This window comes from Alosa pseudoharengus, unplaced genomic scaffold, assembly GCF_046254945.1.
Source record: "Alosa pseudoharengus isolate Yale_2024_CS ecotype anadromous, Long Island Sound unplaced genomic scaffold, YU_APseudo_1.1 YU_APseudo_1.1_scf_16, whole genome shotgun sequence".
In the NCBI taxonomy this organism is placed as follows: Eukaryota; Metazoa; Chordata; class Actinopteri; order Clupeiformes; family Clupeidae; genus Alosa; species Alosa pseudoharengus.
In genome coordinates, this window is record NW_027468630.1 from 12,868,776 (window position 1) to 12,881,649 (window position 12,874).

The 12,874-nt window shown below is 44.6% G+C and overlaps 1 protein-coding gene across 4 annotated transcripts in view; it reads right to left on the reverse strand.

Moving 5' to 3' along the window:
* Positions 1-12,252, reverse strand: part of crtc3 (CREB regulated transcription coactivator 3) — a 46,449-nt gene extending 34,197 nt beyond the window's left edge. For all 4 annotated transcript variants that reach the window (XM_076287103.1, XM_076287102.1, XM_076287101.1 and 1 more), the window contains exons 1-2: positions 11,534-12,252; positions 2,486-2,596 (exon numbers count right to left, since the gene is read on the reverse strand). In XM_076287103.1, coding sequence (XP_076143218.1) covers positions 2,486-2,596; positions 11,534-11,665 — 243 coding nt within the window. In that variant the 5' untranslated portion in view covers positions 11,666-12,252. The remainder of the gene's footprint in view (positions 1-2,485; positions 2,597-11,533) is intronic.
* Between the last annotated feature and the right edge of the window lie 622 nt (positions 12,253-12,874).

Here is a 12,874-nt window from a genome sequence, read left to right on the forward strand (position 1 = left end):
ACACACAAAGACGAGAGCTCGCAGCTGAGAAAAGAATAGAAGAGAGAAAGGGAAGAATGGAAGAGAGAAAGGGAAGAATTGAAGAGAGAAAGGGAAGAATTGAAGAGAGAGTAAGATAACGATGATGTCCACTTCATTCAGCACCCTCCACTTCAGGTCTCTTTTTATTGATTTGAAGGGAGCTGCATCTCACAGAAAAAGAGATGGAGAGAGATGAGTGATAAGAGGAGAGAGAGAGAGCGGTTGATAGAGAAGGAAAAAGATAGAGAGCGAGAGAAAGAGAGAGAAGGAAGAGATAGAGAGCGAGAGAAAGAGAGAGAGATTGACAGACACACCTAGCCTATGTCAAAGTCTTTGCGACGTACATGACGGAACATGCGCAGGACTGCCAGGCTAGACGGGCAGTATGGGAAAGCCCCCACTGAGCCAGCCCCGGCAAGCCAATCAGCAGGCAGTATGGGAAAGCCCCCACTGAGCCAGCCCCAGCAAGCTGCCCTCCCCTCTCCTCTCCTCTTCCCTTTCACCCCTCTCCTCTCCTCTCCTCTCCCCTCTCCTCTCCTCTTCCCTTTCACCCCTCTCCTCTCCTCTCCCCTCTCCTCTCCTCTCCTCTCCTCTCCTCTCCTCTCCTCTCCTCTCCTCTCCTCTCCCCTCTCCTCTCCCCTCTCCTCTCCTCTCCTCTCCTCTCCTCTCCTCTCCCCTCTCCTCTCCCCTCTCCTCTCCTCTTCCCTTTCACCCCTCTCCTCTCCTCTCCTCTCCACTCCACACTGCAGCTTCCCAGGCTAGGGACGGGGGTGAGCCGTGAGCAGGACTGCACTGTGCAGCTTGGCTCTGCCTTGAGTCCAGGTTGTGTTTCTGGGCCTCAGGGGGGGGATGTAGGGATCAGTGTGCCGCCTCAAAGGAGGCTTTCTTCCTCCGCCCTGGTGCTCCCGACACCACCTTCATCTGACCGGCCTGCGCCACACCAGCATCCTGGCGACGGATACGCTTCATGTCCCCTGCTCACTCGTCCACTCACTCCTTCTCTCTCTACCTGTGATCTCTATCTCTTGCTCTGGCTGGTTTCTGCTCTCTTGATTTCTTACCCCTTATTCCATTCCCCCCAGCCCCCTCCTCAAACTGTTACCCGTAAACTCTTTTCCCCGTTTTTCTCTCCAGGTCTATGTCTATGTGTGTGTGTTGTCAATGTGTGTATGCGTGTGTGTTTATGTCCATGTTATTCTTTCCCATCTGGTCACCTCTATTACAGTCCCAGTTCATCCATCTGTGCACATCCTCCACCCACACAAACACGCACACACACTCCACAAACACACACAGACCTTAACTCACTCACTCACTCTCTCTTTCTCAGTCTAAGTGTAGTGGCCTATCTGCAGCGTCCCATGGGCCGGTCTTAAGTGGTGGGAATGATCCAACCTCGGCCCCAAAGCTCTCGCCTCTGGAGGTAACAGAGCTGACTAATCCCCCCCCACCACCCTCCTCCACCCTCCGGCCTTTGAGTATCTCTGCCGCCTCCCGTCCACGTCTTCCCCAGAGCGCTTGGCAAACACACTTCCCCTGTCAAGGTTACCGAGGTCTCCCGCGATGGGAGGATGGGGAACGAAAGAGAATACAGGGGGAGGGCGAGAGGGAGGGAGGTCAGAGATCTGTGGGAGAGGAGAGGAGAGGAGAGGAGAGGAGAGGAGAAGAGAGGAGAAGAGAGCAGAGGAGAGGAGAGAAGAGGAGAGGAGAGGAGAGGAGAAGAGAGGAGAAGAGAGGAGAAGAGAGCATAGGAGAGAGGAGGAGAGGAGAGGAGAAGAGAGCAGAGGAGAGGAGGGGAGAGGAGAAGAGAGCTGAGGAGAGGAGAGCTGAGGAGGAGAGGAGAGGAGAGGAGAGGAGAGGAGAGGAGAAGAGAGCAGAGGAGAGAAGAGCTGAGGAGAGAAGAGCTGAGGAGAGGAAAGGAGAGGAGAGGATAGGAGAGGAGAAGAGAGCTGAGGAGAGAAGAGGAGAAGAGAGCTGAGGAGAGGAGAGGAGAGGAGAGGAAAGATGTAGGAGTCGTCTGAATAATACACTGTGGTTGCCTAGAGGGTTTCACGCAGGCAGCAGGAACATCAAACTGCCAAAAACCACATGTGGGTGGTGTATTTGCAATAATAACAATGATGAAGCTTTGTACGAGATTTGTGAATAACACATCAGACAAAATCAAGGACTTCGATGAATTGGTGATGATTATTTAGTACACCGCAGATCACCAAGATAATGGACGGCCGTCCTACAGCTGATACTACGATCCTTTGGGATCCTTTGGTCCATTAGATGGGATCTTATACACTGTGGTATGCACTATGGAGCACTGTGTGATCTGAACCTTCTTGCCTGATTTTCTTGATACATCTCATCACAGTGGGCATTTTATCATCACAGAGAACCAGCTTCATGTGTGCGTCTGAGTGGGTGGTTTGACTGCTCTTTCCCTATAGTCATCGAGAGGAGGTGGACTCACCTGGAACTCTGTGTTGGCGTGGCCGATCTGGTTGACATTGGGTAGGGAGCCTCCATAACATTGGGCCCGACCCTGGGAGAGACGCAGCTGCTGAAGTTTCTGGAACTGCACCTGAGAGGGCAAGCATGATAATCATTACACATGATGATCACCATGGAAACTAGGGGTGTCACAACTCTCCAAATCCTCCATTCAGTTTCATTTTCAATGTTAAGGTCATGAGTCCATTCACAACCTTCTTTTATTTTAATCATATTACTATTATGGCATTTCTTTTTTACTTTTTGTTTACTTTTCTTGCCTTATATCCAGTTTTGTTTTAGAGGGCTTTTATTTTGAACCTACAAACATGGCTTAAGTTAGTTCCTACTGCGAGTTACTAAACAGATCAGAGACATGAACATAAACGTGAACATAGATGTGAACATAGTGAAATGAACTAACACAGAATGATAATCTCATTGTTTTAGCACGCTCTGAAGAGGCAGAGGTAAGTGTTATGGAAAATTGCACTGTTAATATGTGTTTATGCCTAAATGTAATTTTAGACTGTAACTAGAACTTCTTCACACTTGCTAAGTTGAGTAAGTCAGTGTTAACTGACATGAACGAATGAACCACAAAATATTTCCGGTGATTTTAGAAAAAACAAGATGGGTTTGAGTTTGGTTGGTGTGTCTCCTATATCAGCAGTTACCATAGTGTCTTTTAACTGGCTGCAGCTTCAAGTTAGAGGAGATTAATGTTGACTTGCCGCACTTCAACACGTGTGTGTGTGTGTGTGTGTGTGTGTTTTTCCCCTCTTGGCACGCCTACCGGACGTGATATTAGAGGCATGGCTACATCCTCGATTTCACCTTTGATTTCGAAGGTCGAGAATGTGACGTCATTTTGATCAATATCCGACCTACAATCGTGATTGTGGCACCCCTAATGCAAACAGCATCCTGAAAACACATAAATCTCAAAATTGCTTTTTACCAAAACACAGAAAATAAAGAGAAACAAGTTCATTTTCTTTATGTGACTGAGAACACTGAACGTCTTTTCTCTTACAGCTTTAGCTTATACTGTACTCTCTTCATCAGCATCACTATTTGCAAGCTACACTAAGAAAAGGGAAAATAGCCCTAGAGTACATAGTGTTGGGGCTAACACTTGTCTCAAGAGGCCCACTTCAGACAGGCTTCACAGTCTGCAATTAGTCTAAACCTAATTTTGATTAAGAGCTCAATGAAATCACTTAGGCTACTAGTGGTTGACAGGTGCAAGAAAAATGCTTTCATCTGCAGCAATACAATTGGAAGGGTCTCCCCTTTTGGGCAGCTGTGTGTAGCATAGCAGGTGCTGATTAGGTTAGCTAGCACCAGGCTAACAAGGGCGTCTCCTGTTCCCGGACGCTAAGGTAAACAGTCTCAATTATCACCCTTCATCAGGAATACCCAAATGAGCAGGCAGTCTTTCCTCACACCGGCCAAAGGACAAAATTTGAATCTCAAAGACTGACCTCAATTCATGCCATCAATGGGTTTCAACAGGCCACATCTTTCTAACAGGAAACTTACACACACAGAATGCGAGAGAGAGAGAGTAAGGGAGAAAAAGCAAGCCAGCGAGAGAGAAAGACAAAAGACAAGCAAAGGAGGGACAGAAAAAAAGGCAACCCAAGATGCTTCAGCCAAACTCTAAGCATCAGCTTGGCTATTTCAGAGGCGGTCTGTAGCAGAGATGGGGTCCCTGTTGGGCAGAATATAATGCTTCCCGATAGTCCTCCCCAGGGTGCGGTGCCGCCACTCGTGTCCTCAGCCAACACAGCTCTGCACAACGAACACCTCAAACTGACACAGTACAAAAATAAAAGCCAGATTATGGGATCCTTTTATTTCTGTGTGTCTTTTCTGAGTGCTGGGATTATTATGTGAAGTTGAAGTTTAAAAAAAAGAAGGAAAAAAAACACTGTGTCATGGTTTCTGCAGTTTCTCAAGCTGCCGTTGTGAAGCAGTGAATTTCCACTGGAGGACTCACTGCTTTAAACACAGAAACAATACCGGCGGCTCAGAGTGATTATTATTGTTAATAGGCGGCTTCTGTCTGCACCATCTACTGTTTATGTGCCCCTCTTGCTCCTTTGAAGCTACAGATCCACAGATCTTACATGAGGGGAGGCCCAGAGCTGCTGAATTCTTCACAAGGCCGCTGTAAGCTCAGCGTGCACTCTGTGAGAACACGACCTGGACGCACCAAGCAATCGTGCGGAGTGCTCTCGGTGCCTGTGAGAACACGGCCTGGACGCACCTAGCGTTCTGTGAGAACACGGCCTGGACGCACCTAGCGTTCTGTGAGAACACGGCCTGGACGCACCTAGCGTTCTGTGAGAACACGGCCTGGACGCACCTAGCGTTCTGTGAGAACACGGCCTGGACGCACCTAGCGTTCTGTAAGAACACGGCCTGGACGCACCTAGCGTTCTGTAAGAACACGGCCTGGACGCACCTAGCGTTCTGTAAGAACACAGCCTGGACGCACCTAGCAGGTCACACCGTCTTGTTTTCTGCCATGTTATCGTGTGCTGCAGGATCCAGATGCGTCCAAGTGACCACAACAGATCTGCAAACCAGTGAGGGAAGACAGCCACGGTATTAAACTGTTCACACTTTACTAGTTTACACTTTACTTTATTAGTCCGTGCCACTGATTCATACAAAAATGAATAAGGTGTCATTTCTGTAACAGAATGAAACCATTATTACTTGTAAAACTGCTTGCATAACATGCTTCAGCAGATCTTGTGGTAGACGAGGCAAGGGCAAAGTGAGTCTTTATTCACCTTACCATGCATCAACTGAATGAATTAGCAACTGAATGGCTTAGGCAGGGCTCCAGACTAACTTTTTGCACTGGTGCGCCTAACTTTTTTTCTTAGGTGCACCAGCACAAAAGTTAGGTGCACCCAAATTTTCAACCACATCGCATTTAACACCGCAGCAGGTTCACTTTTTTTCCTTAATTACTGTCCTATATAGGTTGTCCTATGACTTATGATTTACAATTCTACAAGAAAAGTAACTTAATGAAGTGTTGGTGCTTTAAGTGCTTCACTGAGCTAAAATTTAAACTTAAAACATCTCAAGATGTTTTAAATAAAAATAACAGTGAGTAAATTAACAGTGCACGTCTTTTAAGGGCTTCAAACTGCACATCTCATGGCTCAATGTTTTACATACTATCCTTCATGATCTTTAGGCCTTGGCTAAACCAGCTCGCCATGCTAGCATCTTCCATAGAAATGTATTTGAGCACAATTTAAAGAGATGTTCCAAGCAGCCTGGGGGATTTTTATGTGATATCTGTATCTCTGTCGTTCGCGAAGGCCTTGTATGCATTGTTCTCAATTTTAAGACGTCTTTTCATCTGCAATGACTCCTATAAATTTGGCGCAAGTGGCATTCCTGTACGTCGGGTTTACGTGCAAACTATATTTCTGGTGAATAATTATTTCGGACTGAATTTGGTGAAGGGAAGTTTCACTAGGCCTATCGTAGGCAACGATAAACTTGATCATCATCTCGGGCTCGTCTGATCGGTTTGCTGCTGCCAGCCGCTGAAAGGCAGTGGGGAGAGGGGACATTTATCTCGGCCTATGTGACCACACTGTAATGCAACTACATCCTCTGTTTATCTGACGGGTCTCTGATCTCCCTCTCTCTCTCTCTCTCTGCAGCACACGCATTTTCAAATTTACACACAGGCACTGGGCCACGGCCAATCAGAGGGGAGGTCCCGCCCTTCACTATCTGTGATTTGTTTAAATCACGATATTGGCCAAATATGTGTCTGTTATTGAACCAAAGGTAGAGTTTCAATGCGGACACTTTTTCCTCTCTCGAATAGCTGGTCGCACCGGTGCGACCTCCGATTTTTTTTAGTCGCACTTTTGGAAAATTAGGTCGCATATGCGACCAAATTGGTCGCACTCTGGAGCCCTGTTAGGCCTGAGCTACATAAAGTACACTGAACTTAGGCCAGAGCTACATAATGTACACTGACGTAGCCTCGATGTTGGCTTGTGGCTTCACTGGTTTCTGGATAATGCTCTGTACCAAGTAACTAATATGTTATTTCCATGTGAGGTGAGACTAACCCCAACCACATTCCAAATCAAGGTCACTGACCTGCGAGCCATCATGAAAGCCTCCCGCAGTGGCCCTGGGTGGTCAAAGTGTGCTCAATGTCAACAGCACCTTCACGACCTGACGGCCTTTGCCAACTCTCCTTCATGGGAACTTGCTGGCTTCAAAATATATATTTTTTTGGTTTTGGATGTGCTGCCAACTTTGACAGAGATGCGGTCAAGCAAACAATTTATCATAATAACAACAAGTTACATACAAACCAAAACAAGGGTATTGGTAAATGTGTACCACAGTGACCAAAGCAGCAAAACCATAAAACTACTTAAAGGTGCTCTAAGCGATGTCACACTGTACGTTTTTTAGGCAAAAACATTTGTCATTTAACAGCAAATATCACCTCACCATCTGCTAGCTGCCTGTGTCCTGAATACACTGTAAAAGAAACGCGATCTCTGTGGACAACCCAGGCTCCAAAAAACAGCTACAAAACAACTTGGGCAAACCTTGCCCATAAAAACATAACAAACTGTTCCAGCAAATCACTGACGAGATGCGCGTTTAGGTGAGTTTCAATTGCACAGGAGGGAGGGGGAGGAGGTAGCAAGCTAGCTTTCTGTTTTGTTTGAACATCAACAAAAGTGACATTACCCAGCATCGCTTAGAGCACCTTTAAACCTTTTTTGTCTAAATCTCTGGTTTTTATTACTTTACACATGACACAGGATTTCCCAAAAGGGGAATCACCTCCTTCAAGATACCACCCAGATATCAGCCCCAGTCGTTCTAGCAAATGTCAACATCCCAGAGGGCTAGCTTGTGGCCACAGAGATGGGAGATGTTATCAAAAGCAGTTCACAGTGCACAGACTCAAAGCACTATTACATTTTCATCATGCCAAAGAAACCGACATCTGGATTAACTATCATTGCTGACATGTCCCATAAACACACAAGCCTGCTCCATATAAACCTACCAATCCAGACATGAGCTCACAACAACACTATGTTCGTCTTCATTTACATCCGGCTACTAAATAGTAGCCCCATCAACAGCTTGCACAATCTGACGACTGCAAGAGGGGGAGATGCCAAGACAGCTTGTGTGTGCGGTAGATGCGGGTAAAGAATTTAACATCAGCAAGTCTGTCTCTATTTTTCTCTCTATTTCTGTGTGTGAATGGGTTCAAATCTTAAACGAATCAACGTCACCATAGCCTAAGCCTACAGGCCCTCTCACTACCATACAGTTCATGTGTCTCACTTAAGATTGTACAGTAAGTGAGGCCAGTTAAACGACTGTAAAAGACGAGACAGAGCACAAGGTAGCGTCAGGTCATGTTCTCCACCATTAGGGTGGAGACACCAATAGAAACAAACAAATAAACAAACCTAGTACAAAATGACTGCATCATGCAAATAGTGGCAAACCCAAACAGGACAGCTTTTGTCTGGACACCAGCTGCCCAGGGTGGGTATGACTTATACACATGGAACACATGGAAACCTGACTAATTCACCTGATCCATGCTGTTGTTCCTTTCTAACAATGAACCATATATCCAACCTGACGTCCAGCATTTGAAATAAGCTACTAGCTGCCAAAACCCTAATAGCTGAACGTCTTCTACTTCATGCTCCATAGGTTGTGGGTACGTCATTCACACTTACTCACACACGTTGGAGGAAGGCCTCATCGCGCAGCGAATATCGTCAGAAGACTTTACTCACCATATCCCTGCATCCCAGAGATGGTTACATAATCAGAGGCTCCCAAAGCATGACGCTGCACTAAACTGTTAAAGGCTCAAGCATGGCACTGCACTAAACTGTTAAAGGCTCCCTTCCTTATGGTGTCATAGGTCTGTCTACACATGATGGATACAAACTATATAGGAGGCAATCACAAACAGAGCAGAGCAGTTGAAATGCATGTTGATATCAGTCACAGTGGAAATCACTGGTATTTATGCAAAACATAAATGTCTTAGTTGAGGCGATCTATACAGCCTAGCTGTAGGAAAGATAAGCACATACCTAAGCCCAAAGTCATGCAGCGCAAAAGATTCTTTCAGGTCACTTTTTGCAAGCTTTTCAAGCTGCAGACTGCCGTATTCGGTTTTGGATGACATTTAAAAACACAAGCGTATGCGTAACATATCACACATAGGCATTGCACATGAACCCATGCGGTGGGTGCAGTGTGAGCATATCAGCAAATAAAAGCCAATCATTAAAAACACCATTGGTTTGCAGGCCAACTGTCCCTTGTAAAACAAACCTGTTTCAGGTCCCAGTTTTCATAACAAAAGCAACATAATGTTACACAATATGCTTTGTGAGTGGAGAGGGAGCATCATGCTGTTGATACTAGCATTAATCCCTCCATGGCAACAGTGGATTAACAACGTGGCAGAAATAGGGAAGACTAGTGATATTAAACTGTTTCCATCATGAGCACTCTATTCTCAAAGTCATCACTGGAACACTAATTGTCCAACAGGATAAGCAATGGACCATTTTGTGTCACAGTGTGCTTTTTCGGACAAATAATGATAGTGGACAGAAATAACAATTCGCTCACCATCCACAACAAATAATATATAATCTACGTCTATTATCTTAAAATAAATATTTAGGCCTAATTCAAATGCACATGTCATAAGCTCTCCGATGGGTTTATGCATCTATTGCCAATTAACCGGAGACAAAACACTTCCATTTGTTCAGCTAGGCAGTGAAGGCTGAAGGATGGAGATTTTCAGTAACACCCCATCCCTAAAGGATGTGTCACACACAGTGTGGCAATGAGGAAAGACACACCTTCCAAACCTGACAATAAGGCCCAAGCAATTATATTTCTGAAAGAGAATAGAACAGTTTGCCAAATGTCTTACTTTTGCAGGATAATGCATGCAAACAATAAAACACATGCAAGGATAACATACTGAGGCACATAATTATGGGGTAATGTTAGTCATCATTGCTCCTCCTCACCTCTCCTCCTCTATCCTCACCAACAAAACCACACCTTTTTCCAGTTCTGTCTCTCTCTCTCTCTCTCTCCGTCTCTCTTTCACTCTCTCACTCACAAAGGCAAATTTACATTCCAACGGAAACGTTTCCATTGAGAACCTGTACCCGCTGCTGCGTTTTACACCTGGTGTCATTTTTGCATGCTGGCGTTCCCTCTGTCTGACTGCAGATAGAAGACGCATACCGTCCCAAGGCCCTCTCCATTGAGCACAGGGGCCGAGGATCACAGGGTAGGTAAGGTTGCCTGTGCACCTGTGTTTGCAGGACCAGGCATCCTGTTCTGAAGCAGGCCATGCTGAGGCAGCAGAGGGCCTGGATGTTTCCTGCCCCCGGCCCAGGTGAAGGAGGGCTTTGTGTGGTGCTGGTTGAAAAAGCAGGGCAGATAGGGGCCCCTGTGGCCAACCTCGATGTGAACGCTTGCTTTAATGGGGCCCTCTGCCACGCGAATACGTGTCACACACACACACACACACACACACACACACACACACACACACACACACACACACACACACACACACACACACACACACACACACACACACAGCTACTAAGTAAGGAGTGAAAACAAGGCCAAATATGTTATTTTAGTCTGTGTGTTGGTGCAGGCATTTTGGTGCCTGTAAATTTACATGACTGCAGATGCGCTGGAGAAACAAATGTTTATCACCGATCAAGATTAAGAAATCATTTTGCAGGTCATTCTGTAAAGCAATTTAATAATAAAAAAAGAGACTTTCTCCAACAGCAATGAATAAAAATAGAAAACACAGCTACAATCTAACAGCTCTTTCTGGTGCAGTGTCCTTGAGACTTGTAATCTAAACCACAAATGGTGAAGAACAGCGCTACACACACAACGGATGTCAGATGAGAGTCTAGCATGTGGAGAGTCCAGTCCACTTAAAAGAAAAGACAAAAGCAATTTTGACAGATAGCAGCCTTTTTTCAATGATGGAGTTAAGGACAAGTATTTACTTAAAACAAATATGCATGTCTTGCTGATAACCACATAGCCAGTGGTGCAAAGTGACTTGTGTCATGTGTGGGCTTGTGCATCCTACAAGCACAGTTCATTCCACATAGGCTGCATTTTTCCTGCCACAAAAATCAATGGTACTGTTACTGAAAGTGGAAGTCACTATGATCCAAAAACACAAAGACACCATTCATTCATTCCCTCAACATGTGCTCCAAACAGCCAAGAATATTACTCAAGTGAGATGAAATGGTGAGCAACTGACTAAGACCACTGCAAAAACGAATGGCCATATGATATTACCTTTATGATTTTCCGAAATGTAATTAAACCTTTAATTTGATTGGGGGTCACATATGAAACAGTATGACATTTAAACTGTAAAAAAAATCACACTACCTAATTTAGAAAAAAAAAAGTTTTTTTACACATACTCTAAAAAGAAAATCTTAAGAATCTTAAGAAAAGTATACCCGTGTTGTTCACTAAAGTTAGTAGCCTACAAAAACAGGTTTTCTGTCGTTTACAATCACGAATGCAACTTGCTAATATTATTTCAGTGCTTATTTCAATATTTGCAGCAAGGTAAAAAGCAGCACAGTAAAGCCAAACACAAAGTAATTTGCCATTCAAATGCATAACTGCACACTGAACACCACCACAGAAGAGAGTAAAACGTTAGCCTGGATAGCTTTGTGGATTTGCGAGTGAACAAGTCCGTACCTTAGAATTTCCTCACTCCGACCACCCACATCATGATAGCTCACCCAACTAACTGCATTAGCTGCTAGAGAATCTCATCCGGTCGAAAGTCTAGAGTTGCTAAATTACATGCAAACTGTCAGCTAAATGCTAAGAGATTTTGCTATACTTTGCTTAACTTTAGGGTTACAAATTGCCTTACCCTTGAAACAGTGAGGTCCGTCATAAGCTGCTCAAAGGCCCGTGTCTCCTCCGCTTGTTTCTGATTGTGCAGGGCAATCTTTTCGCTGAATTTCCTCGGGTTTGACCCACTCGAGCTCGGGGATCCCGACATTGTGAGGGCCGCAGAGTTAAACAACTTAACTTGACAAAGGTAGGAGTTTAGAGTTGGAGCAAAAGTCACAAGTCTGACCAACAGTCCATTGTCGGGATTCGTGAAGAGATTTCTCCAAAGTGTTGAAAGAGACAAAATCGTTGGACGCTTGTTTACTTGCTGTCAAGCTTATAAAAACATTCGTTAGCTAGATTCTAGCTAACTTGCTAGTCCAACAGACACTTACGCTAGAAAAACAAACTAAAACTAAAAATTCGAGAAGAAATATACGGGGATAACTCCCAAAGCAGCTCCGACACACTTTGCACTAGAAGTTAGCAATTTGGGAAAAATCCCGTTCCGGCCACTAAACTCCGAGACACAAAGTAACTTGTTAACGTGTGCTAAAGTAGCAAATACAATTCAAATGGAAATGCCACCTACTTGGCTAATTGGACAACTTGTTAAGCCAGCGCAGTTTTCAAGCTAACAAGCCTGCGTTAGCATAGTTGAGTAGCCAGCTATTCTAGCTAGTTTATTGTGTGCATCGTTTTACCATATAACACAAGTAAACTCAACTCACTATCAACGAATTTGACAACATAAAACTGATAACGTTATAGTGGTTACAAATTTACTACACCAAAATCTGAAGCAGTCATTGTAGTTGTTTGATAACTGACAACTTGATTTGACAGATTCAAACAGCTAACGGTATCGTAACCGAAGGTTCGGTAATACTAATCTTAGCAAAGGACTTGCTAACTGGCTAAAGTTGTACCAGCTTCTGCTAGCTAGCACGCTAACTATTCAGCGAGCTAACCTGTCATTGACATATTTTGTTGCGCCACAGCCAGGAAAACCTAAAAAACAACATTCACGTTTGTTTTTTCTATGCAAAATGCACAACTGTAAACGGAGTGCTATAATTGTAACAATGTTGCGACACCAAATTAACGTTAGCTCGTTAAAGCGTCTGTGCTGAAACGTTGGCAAGCTTATTCCCTAGCCAACATAAGCAATGTTAAGTTTATCAAAAATAACGTTAGAGTTCCCCCCAAACAACCGCTCACGCAGTAACAATTATGAATTGGCTCCTGAGAAATATCAACTTCCCAAACTTTGAAGTTTTCATTTAATCCACGAAAAACGTAAATATCCTCGCATCTGTAGATTTCGGTATTTCAACAAGTGGTTGTGCAGAGAACGCTACGCAAAAGGAAAACAAAA